This window comes from Pagrus major, chromosome 19 (genome assembly GCF_040436345.1).
Source record: "Pagrus major chromosome 19, Pma_NU_1.0".
Taxonomy (NCBI): domain Eukaryota; kingdom Metazoa; phylum Chordata; class Actinopteri; order Spariformes; family Sparidae; genus Pagrus; species Pagrus major.
The window spans coordinates 26,119,355-26,139,934 of record NC_133233.1 but is presented as its reverse complement, the minus strand read 5'-3'; the positions used below and the strand labels follow the sequence as shown (position 1 = coordinate 26,139,934).

The following is a 20,580-nucleotide window of genomic DNA, read 5'->3' as shown; positions in this document are numbered from 1 at the left end:
GACACTGACATAACCTATGATTACTTCTGGAAGGTTTTAAAAACCTAAAAGGATACTTTACTTTCCAAATTTAATGAAAATCTAAAAATGATGTAGATATTGTTTTTTTTTTTTTTTTACCATAATTGTATTGAGATGAAATGTACAGATAAAGAAGAATGACAGCTTAATTAATGACTTTTATGTGGGGAAAAAATAACATTTTAATTTACAAAGTCGTTTTAATTCAGTCTTGGCAATTCATTGAAGTGATTGGGTTCTTACTGGGGAAATGAGAAGTCATGAAGTTATAGAAAATCCTAAAAGCATGTCATATTGTGTCAAATAACATGGCATATGCATATTATGCATTATTTATTTGTGTTATTTTTATCAAACTCAAAACGCAAACATATCGTTCTAAATAAAGTAAGAAAAACTAAAAAAAAATATTAAAAATGTGTAAAAAATCCACCGAAATTCGGCCTCTCAAACGCCATGTTCGTTTTTTAAGACGAAGCCGGAAGTGCTGAGCGGTGAACCCTCTCGGCGCGGCTCGTCCTCCGCCGCAGCGGGACGAAGCGGAAGAGGCTCCTCTCGGCGCTGCTGTGCTCGTGTCTGCTGCATCTCCTCGGAGGGGAAACATCGTCTTTGTTCGCCGTGTTTACATCCGAGTCCGGAGCTCAAGAACAGCACCGGACCGCCGCGACACCGGGACGGGATGGAGCCTCACGGCAGAGACGACCCAAAGGGACCGGTGCTGCACATCGTGGTGGTCGGATTTCACCACAAAAAGGGCTGTCAGGTGCGTGAACCCCTGCTCTGAGCTAGCTAAGCTAACTGCTAGCTAGCTAACTCTTCCTTGTGGATTGATTTTAATTAAAAAAAGGATAATTCCCGCTGTTTGTGTGTCTGTTCTGCCGGCTGTGGAGCCTCATCCAGCGGACTGACAGTGTCTGTGTGACAGTACACAGGCTGCAGCCCTGCAGGCTGACATGTGAAGGGTTGTGTCTAACATCAGCTGTTGGCTCTGGGCTCTCAGGGTTATGTAACATGTGCTCTGCTGCCAGCCTGGACATCTTTTCACTTCACTTGGGTTTGTTTTTTTTTATCACAGGCTGTTTCTCAGAGCTTCTGGATCCTCTGTCTGTCAAGATTTACCTCCCTGTTATTAATGTGGCTGTCAGATGATGCAGCCCCTGGATGTCAACAATGAGAGGATCATTTTGGGGATGACTGCTGGTGCTTTAATCCAGCATTTAATCTGAGTCAGGACTGTGTTTGATATTTATAAACAGTCGGTTTCCCTCAAGAAGTGCTGCGATAAACTGCAGCGCACATCGAAGTCGAGACAATAATCTGTCGTGTGTGTTCTTGTTGTGATGTTGTGTAATTTGTTTCTCTTGCACAAGAGATTAAACTTCCTGAACAGATAAAGCACAAGGAATTAATTGTTTCACAAAACAGTGTTGCTTAAAGGAAGAGTTCGCCGACATATCCTGTCAGCTCGCCTGGAAAAAAAGGAAAGAAAACTTAAAATGGCTCCTTTCAGCTCGTCTGGTGACTCTGAGCCCCGAGATTTATCTGAAAAGATGTTATTTACAAAGGCGTGTGTGCAAGATATCAGCTAAAAAAGCCACCCAGCGATTATTTTTATCAGCGATTAATCTGCACGTTATTTTCACAAGTAATCGTCTCATTGTTTGGTCTTTAAAAATCACCACATCGATCATCAGTGACGCTTCAAAATGCCTCAACAAACAGTCCGAAACCAAAAGACCCAAAGAAAAGCAGCAACTCCAGCACACGTCTGACATTCTTGATTGAAAAATGACTGAAACGATTAACGATCGTATGATAACTGATCGATTAATCGACCGATCCGTGCAGCTCTCGCACTGACTCTGCAAAAGTCAAGAAAAGATCAGAACGAAACAACCGTGTGAGGCACCGCTGCTGTCATGCCACAGCGACTCATGCGACTAATGATTATTTTCATGATCCAGTATTTTGCAGATCATTTTCCTGATTAATCGTTTGTTCGTTCGTTTGGAGAAATCATCACATCAGAGCCCTGAATGACTTCTTTTGTCTAACAAACAGTCCAAAACCAAAAGACTCTTCATTTACCGTCACACACGACAAAGAAAAGCAGCACGTCCTCACATTTAAGAAGCCGGAACCAGCAAATGTGACATGTTTTATTGAAAAACGATCAATAGATCATCAGAATAGTTGGAAATTAACTGTCTTTGGATCGACTGCTGGATTAATCGACCAGAGTGAAGAGCAAGAGTGAAACTCTGGCACGGCTGTGGTTCGACAGCTGGGTCGGCAAAATCCCATTCACTCGCAGTTTGTTCTGATTCTGTGTCGCCTGAACTAAACAGAAACCCACAGACGAGTGTCTCACGTTGGTTCAGCTCAACGTTTCTCTCAGACATCAGCCGTCTGCCTGCTGCACGACGACAGCAGCAGCGTTTAACACCTGCTAATTAGTGAGAGTGCGCGTGAGGCGCTCGCTGTAATCGCCTCTGATGCATCCTCTACATTCATTCAGTTTACAGGCCGTAAAGCTGAACACTGAGCCTCCTTGTTGCCGCTGCTCTCCATCTGGAGCGACCGTCGCTCTCTGGCCTGTGAGCAGCTGCTGTTCAGAGGCCGAACGTGAAAAAGACATTTTCTGATGTAAAAGCGAGACAGTGGACGCTCTTTGTTTCGGGGCTGTTGCCTCTGGGCGGTGCAGGTTATCTGATAGGGGTCAGCGATCTCCTGCCGGGTATCAGATCAGGTTCTGGCTCTTTAATCCGTCTTCTCTTACAGCCTCTCTGGACCCCTCCCTCCTTCTTTTATTCACCTGCCGCCCCATCTGTTCCTCTGGCAGGAAGATGTGTTTTTATTGGAGCATCACTCCTCCAAAGTCAGCAGCAGCGCCTCGCCCTGAGGGAGTGCGCTCTGCTCGAGGGCGAAGCATTGTTGCGTTCAGGACCAGCAGGTTTCAGGTTAATCTTGTCGGAGATTAACCGTCACCGCTGGCAGGAGGCTGGGCTTCGTAGAGGAGCTGCAGGCTGCTGCTTCTTTAGCTCAGTGGAAGCAGAATAAAGTTCACACATAACAAAAGAGAAAAGGCTTCATAATCACGCAAAATAGAGTGAAAACATATTAAAATAAAGCAGACAGGCAGGGAAAGGTACGTTTTTAAAGCAACATATGACAAGTGAAGTGTTTTATGAAGGAGAAGCCTGTTATACAGAGGTGACTCCTCTGTAGACCCTCAGACCTGCAGGAGGAAACTCTCACGACTGAGATGCTAATGAAACGTTTCTGACTGTGTCTCAGGTTGAGTTCTCGTACCCGCCGCTGCTGCCAGACGAAGGTCATGACAGCAACCTGCTGCCAGAGGAGTGGAAGTACCTCCCTTTCCTGGCTCTGCCCGACGGGGCGCACAACTACCAAGAAGGTACGTCACGCCCACAGTGTGTGTGGTTTCAGAGGGTGGAGGGAACGAAGCTGCACGCTGATCGGCCACAACATTAAAACCACCGCAGTTTGCACAGCGACGCCCTGAAGACCTGCAGACTCACGGACTTTGCGTGCGTGTTGTAGGGAGCGGTAGAGTCCGGACGCTTCTATCTTTGGTTGTTTGTTGTTGAGTCACTACAGGGTGGTTTTATTTGAAATGTCTCACCCGAACCTGCAAAGAAACATCTGGATAAAGTCAAGCTGTAGTTATAAAATACCATGTTTTTAAAGAAGAACTGACGGTAGGCAGGACGAGTTTAATGACGGCATGAGCGAGATTATTTAGAAACTTATTGTTCGTACGGTCAAACAACTCCCACAATGCACTACTGCCACTTTGAGTCCATTAATGAGTTTTTAAACAGGGTAAATGGAGTCAGAAAGTCGTTTTTGGACCTCTTTATATATAGAAGATGACACTGAAGGGATGAAGCTGTGATACTTTCTGTAAAAGCAGGCGTCACGTTTGAACAGAGAAACAGCCTGCAGGCTGGAGAGAGAGAGCAGGACTGAGCAGCAGCAGCAGCAGCGAGCTGACTGTCTTCTTGGCGATCTGTCCCGTGTGTTGTGGCTGCCGTCATGTGACAGTCCTGTGGTTCACCGCCGCTACTGTTCATCCTGTCCTGGGAAGGCAAACAGCAGGAACTGAGTCAGAGCTCAGCTGAAACTACACCCATCAGGAGAGGATCTGTCTGCTGCTGCTGCTCAGCTCAGCTCAGAGTCGCTCCTGCATCTGCTTTTGTGTCCATTTTCCCTTGGAATCGATCCCTGCTGTGTGTTTTATAATCTTTTGTGTGCTTTGTTTCTGCTGCTCCGGTGTGTGTTGTGTGACTCTCTCTCTGCACTGCGGCTCATAAAAGCAGCAGTCACGCTGATATGAGCGGGTTGTTGTTCATATCACTCCTGTTAACATTACTAAAGATTAACAGAGCGTCACATGAGCGCACGCCTTCAAACGGTTTACTGTCGACTTCCTGCATCTGTCAGTAGAAAAAGCTCTTGTGTGCGTCTGTTTGGAAGTTTTAACGTCAATTTAGGAGCCATTTTGGAGCCCGTCTCTCCAGTTTCATACTCCACATGAGCACTAAGCAGGTTTTAGATGGGTGAAGTAGTTTTTGTGTGTGTGTGTGTGCTTTTGTCCCACAATGCACTGCTCACAGAGGAAATGGTAGGAGCTGCTGACAGCTGCCAAATAAGATAAGAAAGGTATTGATCAACGAGGAGGAAACTCAGGTGTTGCAGCATCACAGAAGAGAAAGATCAGTGCACGATGGAAACAGAGGAGGTAGAGACGCAGACAGAACGTTTAAACAACGTTGCAGGTTTCCCACAGAAAGCTGAGCATCTTTGTAAATGATCTGAGTCTGAAAAGTCTCAGATCTCAGAAAGCAGAATCGGCTTCTGTTCCTGAAAGCGTGATCCCTGCAGCCGGCTGTACTTGTGTCTCGCTGCAGCCGTGGCCTCTGTCCAGATGCTCCGTCGCTGCCCGGCCTCCGTCGGCTCTCGTTAATCTCTGACGTCCGGTCTGACCTCTGTGACTCTGCGGCCGTCTCGTCCGGAGGAGATCTTAACCACGTTATACATCGCTCCTCGTCAGAGGGAAGGGAGGCTGACAGTCGTGACATTTCCTTCACTGTTAACTTGTTTCAGGCGATTAGCGATAAAGATCAGGAGGAAGTGCTTACGTCCTTTATTCTTCCACACATGGCTTCATGACCTTAAAGAAAACGTTACACTGTGCACGTATGTTAACACGACTCTCCTGTTGTTTTGCAGACACTGTGTATTTTCACCTGCCGCCGCTCAGCGGAGACATGAAGTGTGTTTACGGAGTTTCGTGTTATCGCCAAATAGAAGCAAAGGTCAGTCAGAGATGTTTTGTCCCCAGCTGTCCACATACTTTTGTCCTCATCACTGCTCTCTTCTTCGTGTGTCCTTGATTTGATTGGAGGCAAAATGACGACGTTGACTTCCTGTTCTGTTTGTGTCTGTGGTGACATCATGGTGACGTTGTTTCGTGAGGTCGTGTGCCGAGCGATGAGTCACGCAGCATCTTCGCTCTGACCTCTCACATCTTCACTTTAATATGTTTTAACCCCTCGCCGCTTCAGGCCCTGAAGGTCCGACAGGCTGACGTCACCCGGGAGACGGTTCAGAAGAGCGTCTGCGTCCTCAGTCGAGTGGTGAGTGAAGATTTAAAGCTTTACGTGCTGGATTTAACGAAACGCGGCCCGTGACCTCACCGCGGTCGTGTGAACGTAGGAGGAGGGACATGTTCGATCCGTTGTGGGAAAGACTTTTTATTTCTTCTCCTTTCATGCGTCCCCGCAGAGATTTAAATGACTCGCAGACAAGTTTTAACGATGTGAAGTGAATTCACTACGAGCCTGTTGAGACGACTCGACCCCGGATGAGCCGTTAGACATCCTCAGATGAACTTCAGCCAAGAAATCACGTTTTGTTTCTCACTTTATGGGTGAAATACTGTTATCACCACCAGACATCACGTATTAAAACATTTAGGGAAGGAAGTTTGTCATCCTATATTCACTTTAAATAATATTGTGATATTTTTAGGCTGTATTGCGACACACTGTATACATCTCGATGTTTTGAAATCACTTCATAAAGGCTCGATTTTACCCTTTGAACTCAAAATAATCCACCAGGGCCTGTTTTGGTGTTTTGCTTATTAAATGCTACATTTTCCTTAAAATCTGAACCAACCCAAGCTAAAATATTAAGTCCATGAACAATAATAAATGATAAAAGTATTGAAATTATGTCATAAATTAGAAAAAATATAAAAATCATGTTTTTTTAATCAAATTTTACTATTTCCAAACTGCCTACACTCGTATATTTGCTCATTGTGATGTTATTTTCAATTACTCAATATGCTCACAACTACAAAATACACTTAAATCAAAATAAACACAGTGTTCAACACTTAAATGGAGACAAAATAGTGTCAAACTGGGTTGATTGACGCCTCATTTGACCAGTTAGGTGCGTCTATGCCCGCCCTGCGGCCTGCAACAGCCAACGAGTGATCTCATAGGCGGGAGACCGACTCCTCGTTCCGCCTCCTCTCTCTCCTGAGCCAATTACACACCAGCTTCCGGATGATTGACGCATCATGTAGCCAATGAGATTTAAAATCCGTGGATATATAATTAAAATGCGTTTTAAAGCCTCCCCGCTGTCTAAGTTTATCTCTTTTTAAGCAATTTTTCTCGTTTTTCCCACCTCAGCACTTGTTTTTGACTATTTTATATGCATAAAGTGAGCGTAAATAACGAAATAAAGAAGTTTAATGAGTTTAATGTTCCTGTTAAACTCAGGCAGGGGGATTGTGAGCTCACAAAATGGCTTTTTTTTTGCTAAGCGCCTGGATATTTCCTCAGAAAAACACGTGTGAAGTGTTGATTTTCAGTGATATTAAATTTGAATGTGCACCATGTAAGACTATATGATGTGGACCCAGTGTGTTTTCGGGGCAGCTACAGGTCTGCAGGCGAGAAAAATAAATAATTCAGTGTGTTGATCGATGACAGTAACAGATCTTATCATGTGTGACCACGTCCTGTAAAAAGACGGTTAATGAAGCGTCGTTGTTTTGGTAGAAAACACGAGACACGAGTGAGTTATGAAGGTTTTTATGGCTCCTGCTGTAAAATGACTCAGACGTCGACACACATGTGACCTGCTGACAGTGTTTGTTGTGATCCGCAGCCTCTCTACGGGCTGCTTCAAGCTAAACTACAGCTCATCACGCACGCCTACTTCGAGGAGAAAGACTTCTCGCAGATCTCCATATTAAAGGTGAGATCATCATCTGAAACCGTCTGTTAGTCTGTTACAGTTTTTCTGTTATCAGCTTCACTCACTTCCTGTTTCCTCCTCCGACAACCCTGCAGGAGCTGTACGACCACATGAACGGCTCTCTGAGGGGTTCGGCTCTGGAGGGATCACAGGTTTATCTTGGTAGGTGAAGTCCAGAACACACTGTTGCATCTTATTTCACCATTTACACTCAATTTTTGAAAGAAAACAACATTTACAGTAAACAGTTACCAACATAGGCTACTTCTTTGTTGCTCGTCCCCAGACTCCCTTTGAAAATCACTCAATTTTGTGAGTTTTTGCTTTAAGAGAAACTTTAAAAACTTTATAAAACTCAGTTTACAACAAATTCTTAATTATTTGGGCCTTCTTGTAAATTCGGCAAATGTTCTACATTAAGTTTATTTCCTCCTTTTGTGTGAAAAGCATCACGTCTGTATGTGTTTGTTGGCATGTAGAGCAGGGAAGTGAGATCTGATATGTGGGATCCTTGTTTTCTGGAGCGTTTAGAAAAAAAAACAGACAAAAAAGGCGATCTTGTCTACCGGCAATGGGAAAGGAGCCAAACGCCTGTTGTTTTGGCAAGTTTACCTGCATTAGAAATCCTGCGTATATGTGCTAATATAGGTGTCAAAGTCGTATAACACACAACTGGCAGAAAATGTTTACTTTGGCTAAAAACTGAGGAGATTTAACACAAATTCTGGTGCACATTTAAACAAATTTGTGTTTTTTATTTTCACTTTCATGCATTTTAACTAAAGAAAGTATGAGGATAAAGACAAAGGTGTTGAAAGTATGTGTACGTTTGTTAAATAAAATATTATGTCCGAGTAAAGCGTCTTAAAATCACATTAATAATACATTTTGACTTGTTTTCTGGCTCCAGGGACGCAGATAATGATTCCCGTCAGCTGTGAACTTCACAAAAATGTCAGAAATGTTGAATTCCTCATTCATTGACGCTCTTGTTTGTGTCCTCAGGTTTGTCTCCAAGAGATTTAATCCTGCACTTTCGACACAAGGTAGAAAACACAAACCGAACAGTGACGTTCCTGCCTGGTTGTGTAACAATGTCAGTAATCCTTTTAATTTCTCCTGCACAGGTTCTCATCCTCTTCAAGCTGATTCTGCTGGAGAAGAAGGTTCGTTCTTCTCCTTCTTGATGTGAAAATGTTTGAAACATGACGCCGAACGTCCGTTTTAATGATTTGGTTTGTTGTGTTTGCAGGTGCTGTTCTACGTGTCTCCTGTCAACAGACTAGTCGGAGCTCTGATGACGGTTTTATCACTGTTTCCAGGTCAGAAACTCACAAATACATAAAGAAAATAAACTTATACAGGAAATGTCCAAAGTTTTATTTAGTCTTTGTCAATCTAACGAGCACGAGGAAGAACTGGTGCGTATGTTTGTTTAGACTATGGTGTCGCTACGGAGGACCAGAACTGCCAAAATCAAAAAACGATGAATTAATATGCCTTTTAAAAATAATATTAAACAAATACAGGAGCAAATTAAAACATAAATATCCATTTATGTCGCATTATATTTAGTAATTAACGCCTTCGTTTTGTTTCAGTATTATCTTTAGTGTGTTTAATGGCTTATTTATTAATTATTTATTAATTGTTTTTAAAATTCTGGCAGTTTGAGTTCTCGATTATATTATTAATAAATATTATAAATATTAAACTAAAGCTGAGCATTTTTAAACAGTAAGAAAAAAACTGAAATTAGAAAACACAAAATTAAAAACAAAATAAAGATAAAAACTAATAAAAAATACAAAACTATTATAACTATGATCTGTACGGATCAAAAAGTTTATGGGTCGACAGAAATTGTTTAAATATTGGAGAAAAAGTTTGAAGGTTTGGAAATATAACTTGTACAACTTTTCATTTGTTATTTCTTCTTCAAGCATCTGAAAGTCTCACATGTCTCTGGAGACATCAGTGAAGCTGGCAGGCAGCTAAAGGCTAACTGGATTAGCTGTAATCAAATAAAACAGCACTGACATTTTCATTTTGCTCTGATGGGTTCAGGTATGATCGAGCACGGCCTGGTGGACTCGTCCCACTACAGGCCGAAGAGCAGCGTGTCCGAGGACCCGAGCCTGGTGGAGAGCGTCTCGGGCGCCGAGGAGTTTGTCTCCGTGTCCGTCACCGACATCGCCAACACCGCGCTGGAGCTGGAGGCCGGCGAGCCCGCTGAAGAGTCCCTGTCCTCCGGGAACAGCGCGGAGGGGGACAACCACCTCCTCAAACCGCCGTCGCGCACCTCGCCGGAGTCCTCCGAGAGCGACTGGGAGACTCTGGACCCGAGCGTGCTGGAGGAAAGCGGTCCTAAAGAGGCGGCGGAGGGGAAAGAGACGGCCGCTGACCTCCCGGACGCCTTCGACTCCAAGCCGGGGACGCCCATCACCGTGCAGCCGCAGTCCGGCAGCGGTCAGGGAGGCGTGGTCCAGGGTCTGGTGTCGGGTCTGGAGGAGGATCAGTACGGCCTGCCGCTCCCCATCTTCACTAAGGTGACTCTGAACAAACTCTTGTTGTAATTCAGATGTTTCACTCGAGTAGTTTGAAGAAAGTCTTGCTGAACCTGAATCTCCCTCTCGTCCCGTCAGGGTTACCTGTGTCTGCCCTACATGGCCCTGCAGCAGCATCACCTGCTGTCAGACGTGACGGTGCGCGGCTTCGTTGCCGGGGCGACCAACATCCTCTTCCGACAGCAGAGGCACCTGAGTGACGCCATCGTTGATGTGAGTGCTGCGCGTATGAAATGTCGATATTTTGGTCTCACGTGGAAACATTAACCCGCCGGGGCCCGAGCAGGTTCTGGACATCTTTTACTCACTTTTGACTTTTTACTGCAAAATATAAATATAAATAAAAGTCCTGCAGCTCTGCTGAAGTCAAGAACTCAACATATCTCTATATCTGAGCGTTTAAGTGTTATATAAAGGATAAAACCTTCCCTGTCCGCCCGTAAACAGTCTTAATTTATTGTTTTTCACAGGATCTTGTTCGTGCACGTGTTTTATTTTTGCATGACAGAAGCGTTCGTCCCACATCGTTTATTCAAAGACTGTTGGAAATTTGAAAATCCAACGTTAATTTCTATTTTATTACAGTTTCTGGCCGTGATACATTTAAAGAAAACGTTGTTATTAAATGTTTAATAACTTTTGAACAGCTGGTCTGATCCATACGCTTTATAATCGTATGTAAAGCCTCGTTTCTCGGCTGTTCAGGGGTATCACGTGCTTTGTTTGGGCATTCAGGGCCTCCGTACTGAAACTCTTGTAGTTTCTTCCTCTGGACTTTTGTTGTTCATGTTCAGTGGATCATATATTTCTCCGAAAATTGTCCCTTTTGCTTCAGTGTCCTCTGTTGTGATTTAATAACCTTTTCACTGACTCGCTGAATGTTTTCAGTCACATCTACATGGTCGGTAAATGTCGTGTAAATGTAATGTCTGTAACTTGCCTCGGAAAGGTCAGATGTCTTTAAATAATAAGAAGATAAACGTCCTGAGGTTCTGACCGAGTTCACAGTAAAAACACTGGGACGTTTTGTGTTTTGTGTCGCAGGTGGAGGAAGCTGCCGTCCACATCCAGGACCCCGAGCTCCGGAAGACCCTGAGCCTGACGACGGCAGACCTGCGTTTCGCCGACTACCTGGTGAAACACGTGACGGAGAACCGCGACGACGTCTTCCTGGACGGGACGGGCTGGGAGGGCGGAGACGAGTGGATCAGAGCCCAGTTCACCCTCTACCTCCACTCATTACTGTCCTCTGCGCTACAGGAAGGTGGGAAGACTCAGACAGTAACTCGTCCGTCACCGTCTCATCAGTCATCGCGTCTCTGTTTCCCTCTCACGTCTTCATTAACGGGCTGTTTAAATTACTTAACAATCAGTTTAATGAGATTAATCCAGAATATCTGCAGGCAGTAAGAGTCTTTAAATACATTTGAGCTTAATTGAAGTATTGTTTAAAGTACAGTAGTTTATAATGATTTCATTTAAAAGACCTGCTTCAACTGTTCGACCATTTTCCAAAAGCATTCGTATGTTTTTTAGACTGATTTCCTTTATTTTCACCACAATTTCCAGATTTCATTGTCGTTGTGCGGTCAAACAGTCGTAAACTACATTCAGGAAAGCTCCCGTATCTGAGCTGTGACAGTCGGCAGCTGGAGAACAAGCTTTTTATTAAAAAAAATAATCCTTTAAAGTAACATTTCTGCTGTAAAATGTCCAAGACCTGATCATCCGACACGACAGGAAACAATGGAAACATCCATTCCCAGTAAAAATAACAACATAAAACAATAAAATACAGGGGGGAGGGAATAAAAATAGACAGCGACGACATACATATAGAGGTCGGGGGAACAAACGTGGGTCGGCAGGTGAATAGAGGAAACATCTGGATTGGAGGTATTTTCCCTGAACTCATGGAAATACTGAAACTGATTGTTATTCTGGAAATGAAAGACGAGAACTGAAAGAGAGTTTTCAGGACAAAAAAAACAAAAGAAAAGTATAAAATATCTCCTTTTCCAAAACAAAACAACATGTCCAAGACCTGTAAACAGTCGTTAATGCTTAAAAATGTCAGAATTAACACATCCGACCCGCTCACTTCTTTATTCGAGTCGAGTCGAGTTGATTCTGCGTTCGTGCTGATGTGTTTTCTGCCGTAAAGAGTCGGAGGCAGCTGTAATCATCACGTCACGAGCACATAATTAACTTTGTTGGAGAAAATGGCCGCTGATCCTCGTCTGTCTTCTGTCTCTTGTCGTCTCCGTCCAGATAACGAGCGGCTGCTGGCTGATTACGGCGCTCCGTTCATCACGGCCTGGAAGATCTCCCACAACTATCGAGTGTGGTACAGCAACAAGCACCCCGCCATGGCCGCCATCACCCCGGGGTCGGTGGACGGGGCGGGAATCTGACGGGTCCAGAGTTTCTACGACGACTTGAGTGTCATTAATGTTAAGACATCTGTGTTTCTTCTTCTGTTGCAGACACCCATTCCAGGGCCAGTACAGCGTGGCAGACGTGAAACTACGACTCTCACAGTGAGTCTTCTTCTATTCCTGCTGCTTCGTTTCATTCATCGTCGTGTTAATCTGCCTTTAAACGCCTCAGCAGCGTCAAATACTGCCGTAAACAACAGATGAAACCCGCGGGGACACACGAGCAGAGCTGTGACCTGTTTTTCATTCAGGCTTCATTGTATCAGATGACTCGCTGCAGCACCAACACATGCCTGCTGCTGCCCTCTTGTGGTGACAAGACGCTAGAAAACATGACACACACGAGCCTCCAGCCTCTTTAAGTATAAGAAAATGTTACAAACAAGGAAGGAAATATCAAAAAGCCTTCGTTATGACGCTTTATCATGAAAACTCCAACATGTTTCAACCACCAGGGCTCCTGACTGTGCTTTTACTTTGAAGGAGCTGAGAGCAGATAAATCCCTCAGTGTGTGTTTGAGATTTTAATTCATCTCTGTTTTGCTTTTGGACGCAGATATTTGGATAAACTTTGGTCATAATGTTCCTGATATTGTCCTGTTGACTCGTACGCACAGATTATTACGTATTACGGTGATTTGAGAGCAAGAATTAAGCTGCTAACGAGCAAAAATCAGATGTTGTCTTCCTCTGGACGCTGCTTAGACTCTGTTCTTCCTTCAAGTCCACAAATTTCACGGTATGAAGGTGAAATTTACCAAGTTACATACTTGAAATGTCTTTTAATGGACCAGAGTCCGACAGATACGTTGCCTGATATTCTTAAATTCACAGAATATATAATTAACAGTATTTTAACACTGAAACAATAAAGTTAGTGTCCAAAACGACTACAAATGATCCAGAGGAATCTATTTGTATGTAAAGAAATACGTTTTATATCGACACATATCAGACAACATATACTCCAACCAGGCTCCATAAATTAGAAATTAATCCCCAGTTATCACAATAATCACCCTCAAAATGATTGAATAATATTCTGCTATTTATCCAACAAGCAGGAAATAAACAGCTGATCGTTTCTTTGATGCATTTCCAGCTGGTTTCTGCTTAATTTCTGCTGACAAATACAGCTTCGTTATCAACAATAAAGTGACTAACGTCCCATTTTTAAAGTTGAATTCCTCAGCTGCCTGTTGAGGCTTTATAATACTGAACCACAAACCAGTTGACATCAACAAATATATTAATAAAAGGAATAAATGTGAAGTTACTGACTCACAGAAGCAGAAACCAGATGAAGAGATGAAGCTGCAACAACTCGCTGTCTGCTGAGGGGAAGTTTAAAGTAATGACCAGCCGTTTATTAACTGCTTGTTGGGTAATAACACATTTATTTTCGGTACATCTTGAGGTGAATTTTGTGGTTGTTTCTGGGGAAATCTCCAGAACTTTAACAGAATCTCTTCAGAATAAAAGACTTTGAGGCGGCTGCTCTGACTGACGGTGAACAGTCGTCAGAAAATACAGTAAATAAGTGAAGAAAACAAAAAGATGCAAGTCGGTTAAACTGTTTTTAAGTCGGTGTCGTGCTGCAGCAGGAAGTGATGTCACTACATGTTGTGTTTGTGGTGGATGTAGCAGCTCGGGGGGGGTCGAGGCGTCGGGGGGGTCTCATATCAGCTGAAGTCATTAATTATGAGCGAGTTTCATTCTCAAAAAAGCCGAGCCGGAGACGTCTTCGGCCTCGGCTCCGGCTCCGGTTTCAGCCCGGCAGAGCGTGAGGACGAAAGGCGACTCCGAGCGCAGCTGGAGAGCCGGGTCTAGTGTTTCAGATAAATGCCACACACACACACACACACACACACACACACACACGTAGTCGAGTGTGTGCGTCCATCCCTAACTTCGCTTCCCGGCGAGGACACGGTCAGATCTGCTCGGCCGTGATGACGCAGAGCTCTCGCTTTACCGCCGGGTGTTCAGTGACACGGCCTCCGTGAACTTTGTCGTAAAGTGTGATGTGGGGGTGTTGGGGGGTGATGTGGGGGTGTTGGGGGGTGTCGGGGGTGTTGGGGGGTGTTGGGGGGTGATGTGGGGGTGTTGGGGGGTGTCGGGGGTGTTGGGGGGTTGCAGGCAGGAAGTTTGGCGCTTGGCCATCGGAGCTTCTGAGGCAGTAAACTCGTCTCATTTCCTGCCTCAGCTTCTGACTTGGATTCACCCGATCTGGAAAAGAGTGCGTGAGGTTTTTCCTTCACGTGTTCCCAAACCGGAGGCTCGAGGGCACGTCGGCAGATAAACGGCTCGGTCTTCACTGCGATGCTGAAGTGTTGATTGGCCGTCAGGAGCTCTGAAGGATGTTGAAATCCTCGTCAGCCGGACAAAAAACAGACTAACGGCAATTATCAATCCCAAGAATAATAAAGATGGACTGATCTGTTTCCACTCGAGCCTGAAAAACACAGATCTGCATTTTGCAAGTAGACTTCACTGTTCATGTTTTAAAAACAGGTGCAGCTGTCAGACACTGATTAAACCCTGCAGCTCTGAACCTGCACGAGAGAGAAAATACTAAACAAAGTAAAAACTAATAAAGCCTGACGCTCATCTTCGGGTTTTTAAATTAAATTTGTGATCAAGACGAGCCAAGATCTGTTGGCTCGTCTGTTCGACAGTGTGCTGAGTTTACTTCCTGGGCATCGTGTCACCTGGTTGCACGCTGAGCTGGGTCACCTGGACTTCAGTGAGTCCGTCCTCTCGGCTCAGCTCATCGGTCTTTGTCCCCTGGAGAAACGGCTAAAACCTCGTCCCTACGCATGACTTCCTTGTGAATGTGCTGTGTTGCATGTGTGTTATTGGAGCACCGGGGGGGCGAACGCAGCCGACCCTCCTTGTTTTTCGTCGTCGGCGCTGGACAAAGAGCAGCCGGTGGCGGCGGAGTCACGTGACGAGCCGCTGCACGGCTGCAGGCGGACGCTCGCTGTCAGAGGACCCTTCTTTATTGTGGGCGCAGCGTAAGGAGCTGTTTATTTGGGTCAGCCGGACGAGATCGCTGAGGCTCGGAGAGGAAACTCCAACAGACAAAGTTAAATAAGATCATTTTACCACAGTGTTTCCATTATTCCACCCACAACAGCTTCAACGCTATTAACATTTTTTCCACACTGGAGCGTCTCACACTTCCAGAATATGAAGGAAGACGGTTAAACCTCGATTCTGGACGTCTTTGACCCGTTTTATACACATTTTCCTGTAACTGAGGTCGAGTTTGAAGCTTTGCCATCACAGTAAATATAAAAATTCAGCACTGCAGGTCTTTTACTTTGAAAAATAAAGACAAAAGGAAGTGTTGGCACGGCTCGGGACGGATTCCTGCCGGAGCAGCCTGATTACGGATCCTAGCAACAAGCGCCTAGCAACCCCCTCGGCTTGTTTGGATCCACTCGGCGTCCGCCGTGAGTGACGGGCGCCGCGGGACGCCCCCGTCTGACTGCGAGACGCCACAGAAGGCAGCGAGTCGTGGTGCCAAGCTCACGCTCCGCCGGGCTCAGAGCGGTGTCGTGTTGATGCTGTCGTCAGATACACACTGCACACACACACACACACACACACACACACTCTGGTTTCAGGTTTCACACACTTCAGTTTACTCTGAATCTCCACAGTTGCTTCTGTTTACTTCTGTCAAAGACGGATCAGGACGTAAGAGCATCAAGTTTAAGTCTTCACTTCGTCTTTAAATCCTTCCTTCAGTCAGAACCGGTCTGGACCCATATTTACCCTCGTCTTTCCTGTCCCGTCTGTGCCGCCTCAGAGAGACGCTGCTTCGTCCTCAGGTCCGGTGCAGAAGAATCGAGCGTGAAGATAAAAGTCAGCTGAAGTTTCGTAGTCTGCAAAACATTTCTGGAGCTTCGCGGCAAAACAGTGTCGCAGAAGTTCGTCCAACATAATCCAGGTCTACAGAAGCCCTGATAGCCCGAATGGACTTGAAAGTTCAGCGGCTCCAGTGAAGATTTTATAATAAAATATTATAAATAACGTCTTTTAAATCAGTTTGGGATCTCGAGGCTTCCAGAGACGCCGGACGAGCTGTCCCGAGCCGTTTGTTTCTTTGTGTTTTGGTGTTGATTTGTGTGTAACAGCCCTTTTTATTGTAATGCTCGGGGGCGAGCAGCTCCTGCAGGCCGCCGCTCTGCGACCCGGTTTATTTTCAGATGAAATAATTGGCTCGTCGGCGGGTGTGAATCCTCGGGAGTGGCAGCTGCTGACACGCGTCCACGCCGCCGTTTCGCCCAGATGATGTGAGATTCCTGCTGAATGTCAGGTCAGCGGGGATCCGTGTGAAAGGTTGCGTTGTTGGACTGGAACCAGGTTCAGATAAAGCTGGGTCGCATTTAGCCGTCCCATTTGTTGTGAAACGTAGCCGTCCGACGCCCGGCTCTTACGTAATCCCGTAGTTTCCACGTAGTTTGTTTCCTGGAAAGAAGGAAGAATTCCTACAATGTCACACGAGGAGGAGGAGGAGGAAGTGTTTCTGAACCCTGTGTTGTTCTTGTCTTCTCCTGCAGCTCGGTGCAGAACAGCGAGAGAGGGAAGAAGATCGGGAACGCCATGATCACCACCAGCCGCAGCGTCGTCCAGACGGGGAAGGTCGTAGGTAAGAAACCTCGAAAAATAACGAGTGTTTTGTTGGTTTGTGACCAGGTTTACACAAAAACTACTCAACAGATTTCAGCAACATTTGGATGGAGGATGAGTCTCGGTCCAGAATAGCGCTCATTAACTTTTGGTGCGAATCCTGATAAAGAGACGGATCCAGGAATGTTTAAAACTTCGTTAGCATTGTGTTTGCCGATTTTAAATATGTTTCATTAGGTTTGATACTGTCAGATGTTAAACATGACAGCAGGACACTAACTTTCCCCCAAAGAGAATCGGTCTAAAATCAGAAAATTAGAGTTGCTTCGTCACACTGAAGCTGAAAAGCAAAATGTTTTTGTAAATGTCTTTGAAAACCTTCTTTAGTCACGCTGTTCTCCACCTCTGCTCTCAGGTCAGTCGGTGGGCGGAGCGTTGACCAGCGCCAAGTCGGCCATGTCGTCCTGGTTCTCCACGCTGGCCCAGCCCGCAGCCGGACCGCCCCTGGACCCGGCCACGGAGGTGAAACCCTGAAACCGAACCCTCCTCGTCCGCTGATCTTCCGGCTGCTGTGAGCGAGTGAAGCCCGACGAGCTGCTTTTTTTTAATGAAGGACGAGATCTTCAGAAAATCAAGAACTATAAAAAAAACCCGGGACGCCGGTCTGGACAGGACAGCCCCGTATCCACTGTGAGACCGCCGGCGCCGTCGATCAAAGAACCGGGCTTCGGAGCGCCTGTCGGTGTTTGCTGGATGCTTCCCTGTGAGAGACACTACAGACGCTGTCGTTTCACTTCTCTGCTGCATATTTCTAGAGTTCGTCCTGAGATCCGACCGTGTTTCTGAGAAATGATGTTAAAAAAACAAAACAAAATATAATAATAATAATGTCACAGGACGTGACAGAAGAGCTGCATGATGAGCTGTGGCACCTTTTTACATTTTACATTCAGTCCGGCTCTGTGGTGACATGGTGGTTGTCGTGGTAACAGCATGAGTTCCTCAGTTTACGCTGAAATTAACAATTATTTTCGTCGTCGGTCAGTTTGTTAATTATTTCCCATCGATGGAGCCCAAAACTTATCAAATGTAGTAAAAACATGTAGCTCAACTAATAACAAATAAAAAAATCTGATTAATAATAATTAAAATTTAACTAAAAGTAATGGATCAATGGTGAGAGTCGCCCAAACCGAACTAAAAATGTAAATTTTATATGAAAATATTGTATCATCCACCTTTTATATTTACTTTTGTTTGATTAATAGTTAAATAAAATGATATTTGAGTTTATGGGACAAAAATCGCCTACAAAAAAGTAGCTAAAAGTTTGAAACGGTTAAAATAAATTAGCTAAATAAATTAATTGAATGTTAATAAATGTCATATTTTTCCTTCAACCAATAATTTGATTAAGAATAAAGCAGAAGCTTTTATTTTTTAAAAGTTGTAGTTCGCTGTTAACTTAAGCATTTTAGCTAGCAAGAAAACGCTAATAATGTAAGCTAGCTAATGCGACTTGATCTTATATGTGCCACGAGTAAATTACATTAGTTTTAATTTTTCGTTTTATCAACTGGTTGCTGGTAAAGGAAAGAAAACTACAAGATTTTTAGCGCTAACTCAAATAAAACTACAAGCTTTTTGCCTTTTTTTTAACCAACTGTTAAGCTAACTCAAAGCTTATTTTTACTTTTTACTCTTGTTAAAAAATCATTTTATGACATCACGTCAGTTTCTGGGCTCCATACACGTCTTTTAAATAACTTGTTCTCTCCAAGCAAAGATCCAAAACCCATAAAATATTGAATTTAAGACGATATTAAACAAATAAAAGCAGCAAATTTTGCATTTTGAGGCAGGAAACACTATTATTTGGTATTTTCCTCGATAAATGACTTCCCGACTCGATCAGCTCTGCACTACGACATCATTTAAAAATGAAATGCTGTTACTAAAATAACCACGATGTTATTACTTGAATCTTCGTGTCCCTAACGCCTCCCTTAATAACTATGAAGGAACCTGCACCCAGCCGTGTGTTTGACAGGGTTTAACCCTCATCCAGGCCTTTTTATATACATATATATATATGGGGAGAACTATATTTAGTAAATCTGAAGATAGTTTAAGTCAGATATCTTATTTATTTGTTGTGTATAAACTTGTAATCTCATAAATGTCCCTTGTTTTGTCACGACAACACTGGAAGTCGATACTGTTGTGTGTTTTTGCACAAAGCAGCCATTATATTGTATTTATGTGACTCTTTATGTTGTGTGACCGTCGCGTCGAGGCGCCGACGGGATCTTTTTCTCAAACATTCGACAGCTGTTGGACTGACAGTGGTCCGGTGAGCATGTTCTGTCCGGGTCCAGTGTCGCAGCTGTAACGCTCGTCATCCTTTTTCGGGTCTTTAAATCTTTTAACGTCGGCTCATTTTTTTTTTTGCTTTTAAACGTTTCTCCGGTCGTCGACTCACTTCTGGATTCTTTCTTTGTGACGTGTCAGAAAATATCGGCTCTAAAAAAGCCGCTTCTCGTTTCTTTTTGTATCCTCTGATGATCTATTTTCATTTTGTATTTAAAAAAGATTTGAATGTATCGTGAAGTTAAAACTCACAGAATATTTTTCTTGACAGATGCTTTTAATGTATTTGAGAAGAAAGTGATATTATAAACTATATTGCTGTATTAAAAACATGATTAAAATGCAGCGCAGGCTTTTATTTTCAGTCGACTACATACAGGAAACAATCCTGCTCTTTCTGTCCCTCCGGGTTTGTGTCTCGGTCCAAATGTAGGTCACCAAACAAAGTGGTGGTTGTGTGTGTGTGTTGTGTTGTTGTTGTTGTGGTGCTGGTTAACACGTGGACGGACTAAAACACACCCATGTGCCGTCCGACAACAATTCGGCGACAGCATCACGGTGACACATGAGGAACGTTTCCATCGTTCACACGCTGATTTTTATTCAGTTTGATTATTTATTTAAGATTCTGAAGTGTTTTCTTGCTTTTGTCTCACGAGCGGTCAGATTTTAGTTGTTGACTAATCGCGCAGTCCTGCTTTTAATGTTTTCATCCCGATACGTTTGATGGAAATATTTAATTCTCGTATTCAACGAGCAGTCGGATTTTAAGACTAAAGACTTTTAAGATGTGTGAAACCAAGTGGAACAAAAATATTCAGGAAATTTTTATTTTTTTTCCATATTTTAAGCGAAATTTTATTTCAGATTTTTTGTTTTATTTGTGTGAAACAGTGAATTATTATTTTTATTTGAATTTTTTTGTTAGTTTTTTCTTCTTTTTTGTGTGAAACCGAGTGAAAAACAAAAATTTCGGGATTTTTCAGGAATTTTTTTTTTTTTCTACAAGAATTTTTTTCCCCCCAAGTGTGAAACAATGAAAAAAAAATTTTTTGGCAGGATAATTTTTTTTTGTTTGGCTAATCTGTGCTGCAATACTCATTTTGACCACAAGAGGCTGAAGTGCACCACTAACCTCATGATCAAATACAGGTAACCAGTCATGTTTCCTTCAGGGGAAGTTTAAATGTCTCCGTGAACACCGAACACAACATAAATATCTTCTGTTCGCAGGTTAT

The 20,580-nt window shown here is 43.8% G+C and overlaps 1 protein-coding gene across 1 annotated transcript; it reads left to right on the top strand.

The window, feature by feature from the left end:
- The first annotated feature begins 599 nt into the window (after nt 1-599).
- On the top strand, nt 600-19,687 carry avl9 (AVL9 homolog (S. cerevisiase)). Its single transcript, XM_073488644.1, has 16 exons — nt 600-784; nt 3,319-3,439; nt 5,278-5,363; nt 5,613-5,684; nt 7,237-7,326; nt 7,422-7,488; nt 8,332-8,372; nt 8,454-8,492; nt 8,579-8,648; nt 9,394-9,875; nt 9,972-10,106; nt 10,938-11,157; nt 12,165-12,282; nt 12,380-12,433; nt 16,903-16,991; nt 17,388-19,687. The coding sequence occupies exons 1-16, from the start codon at nt 701-703 to the stop codon at nt 17,504-17,506; spliced, it is 1,887 nt and encodes a 628-aa protein (XP_073344745.1). The 5' UTR covers nt 600-700; the 3' UTR covers nt 17,507-19,687.
- Nucleotides 19,688-20,580: the final 893 nt, after the last annotated feature.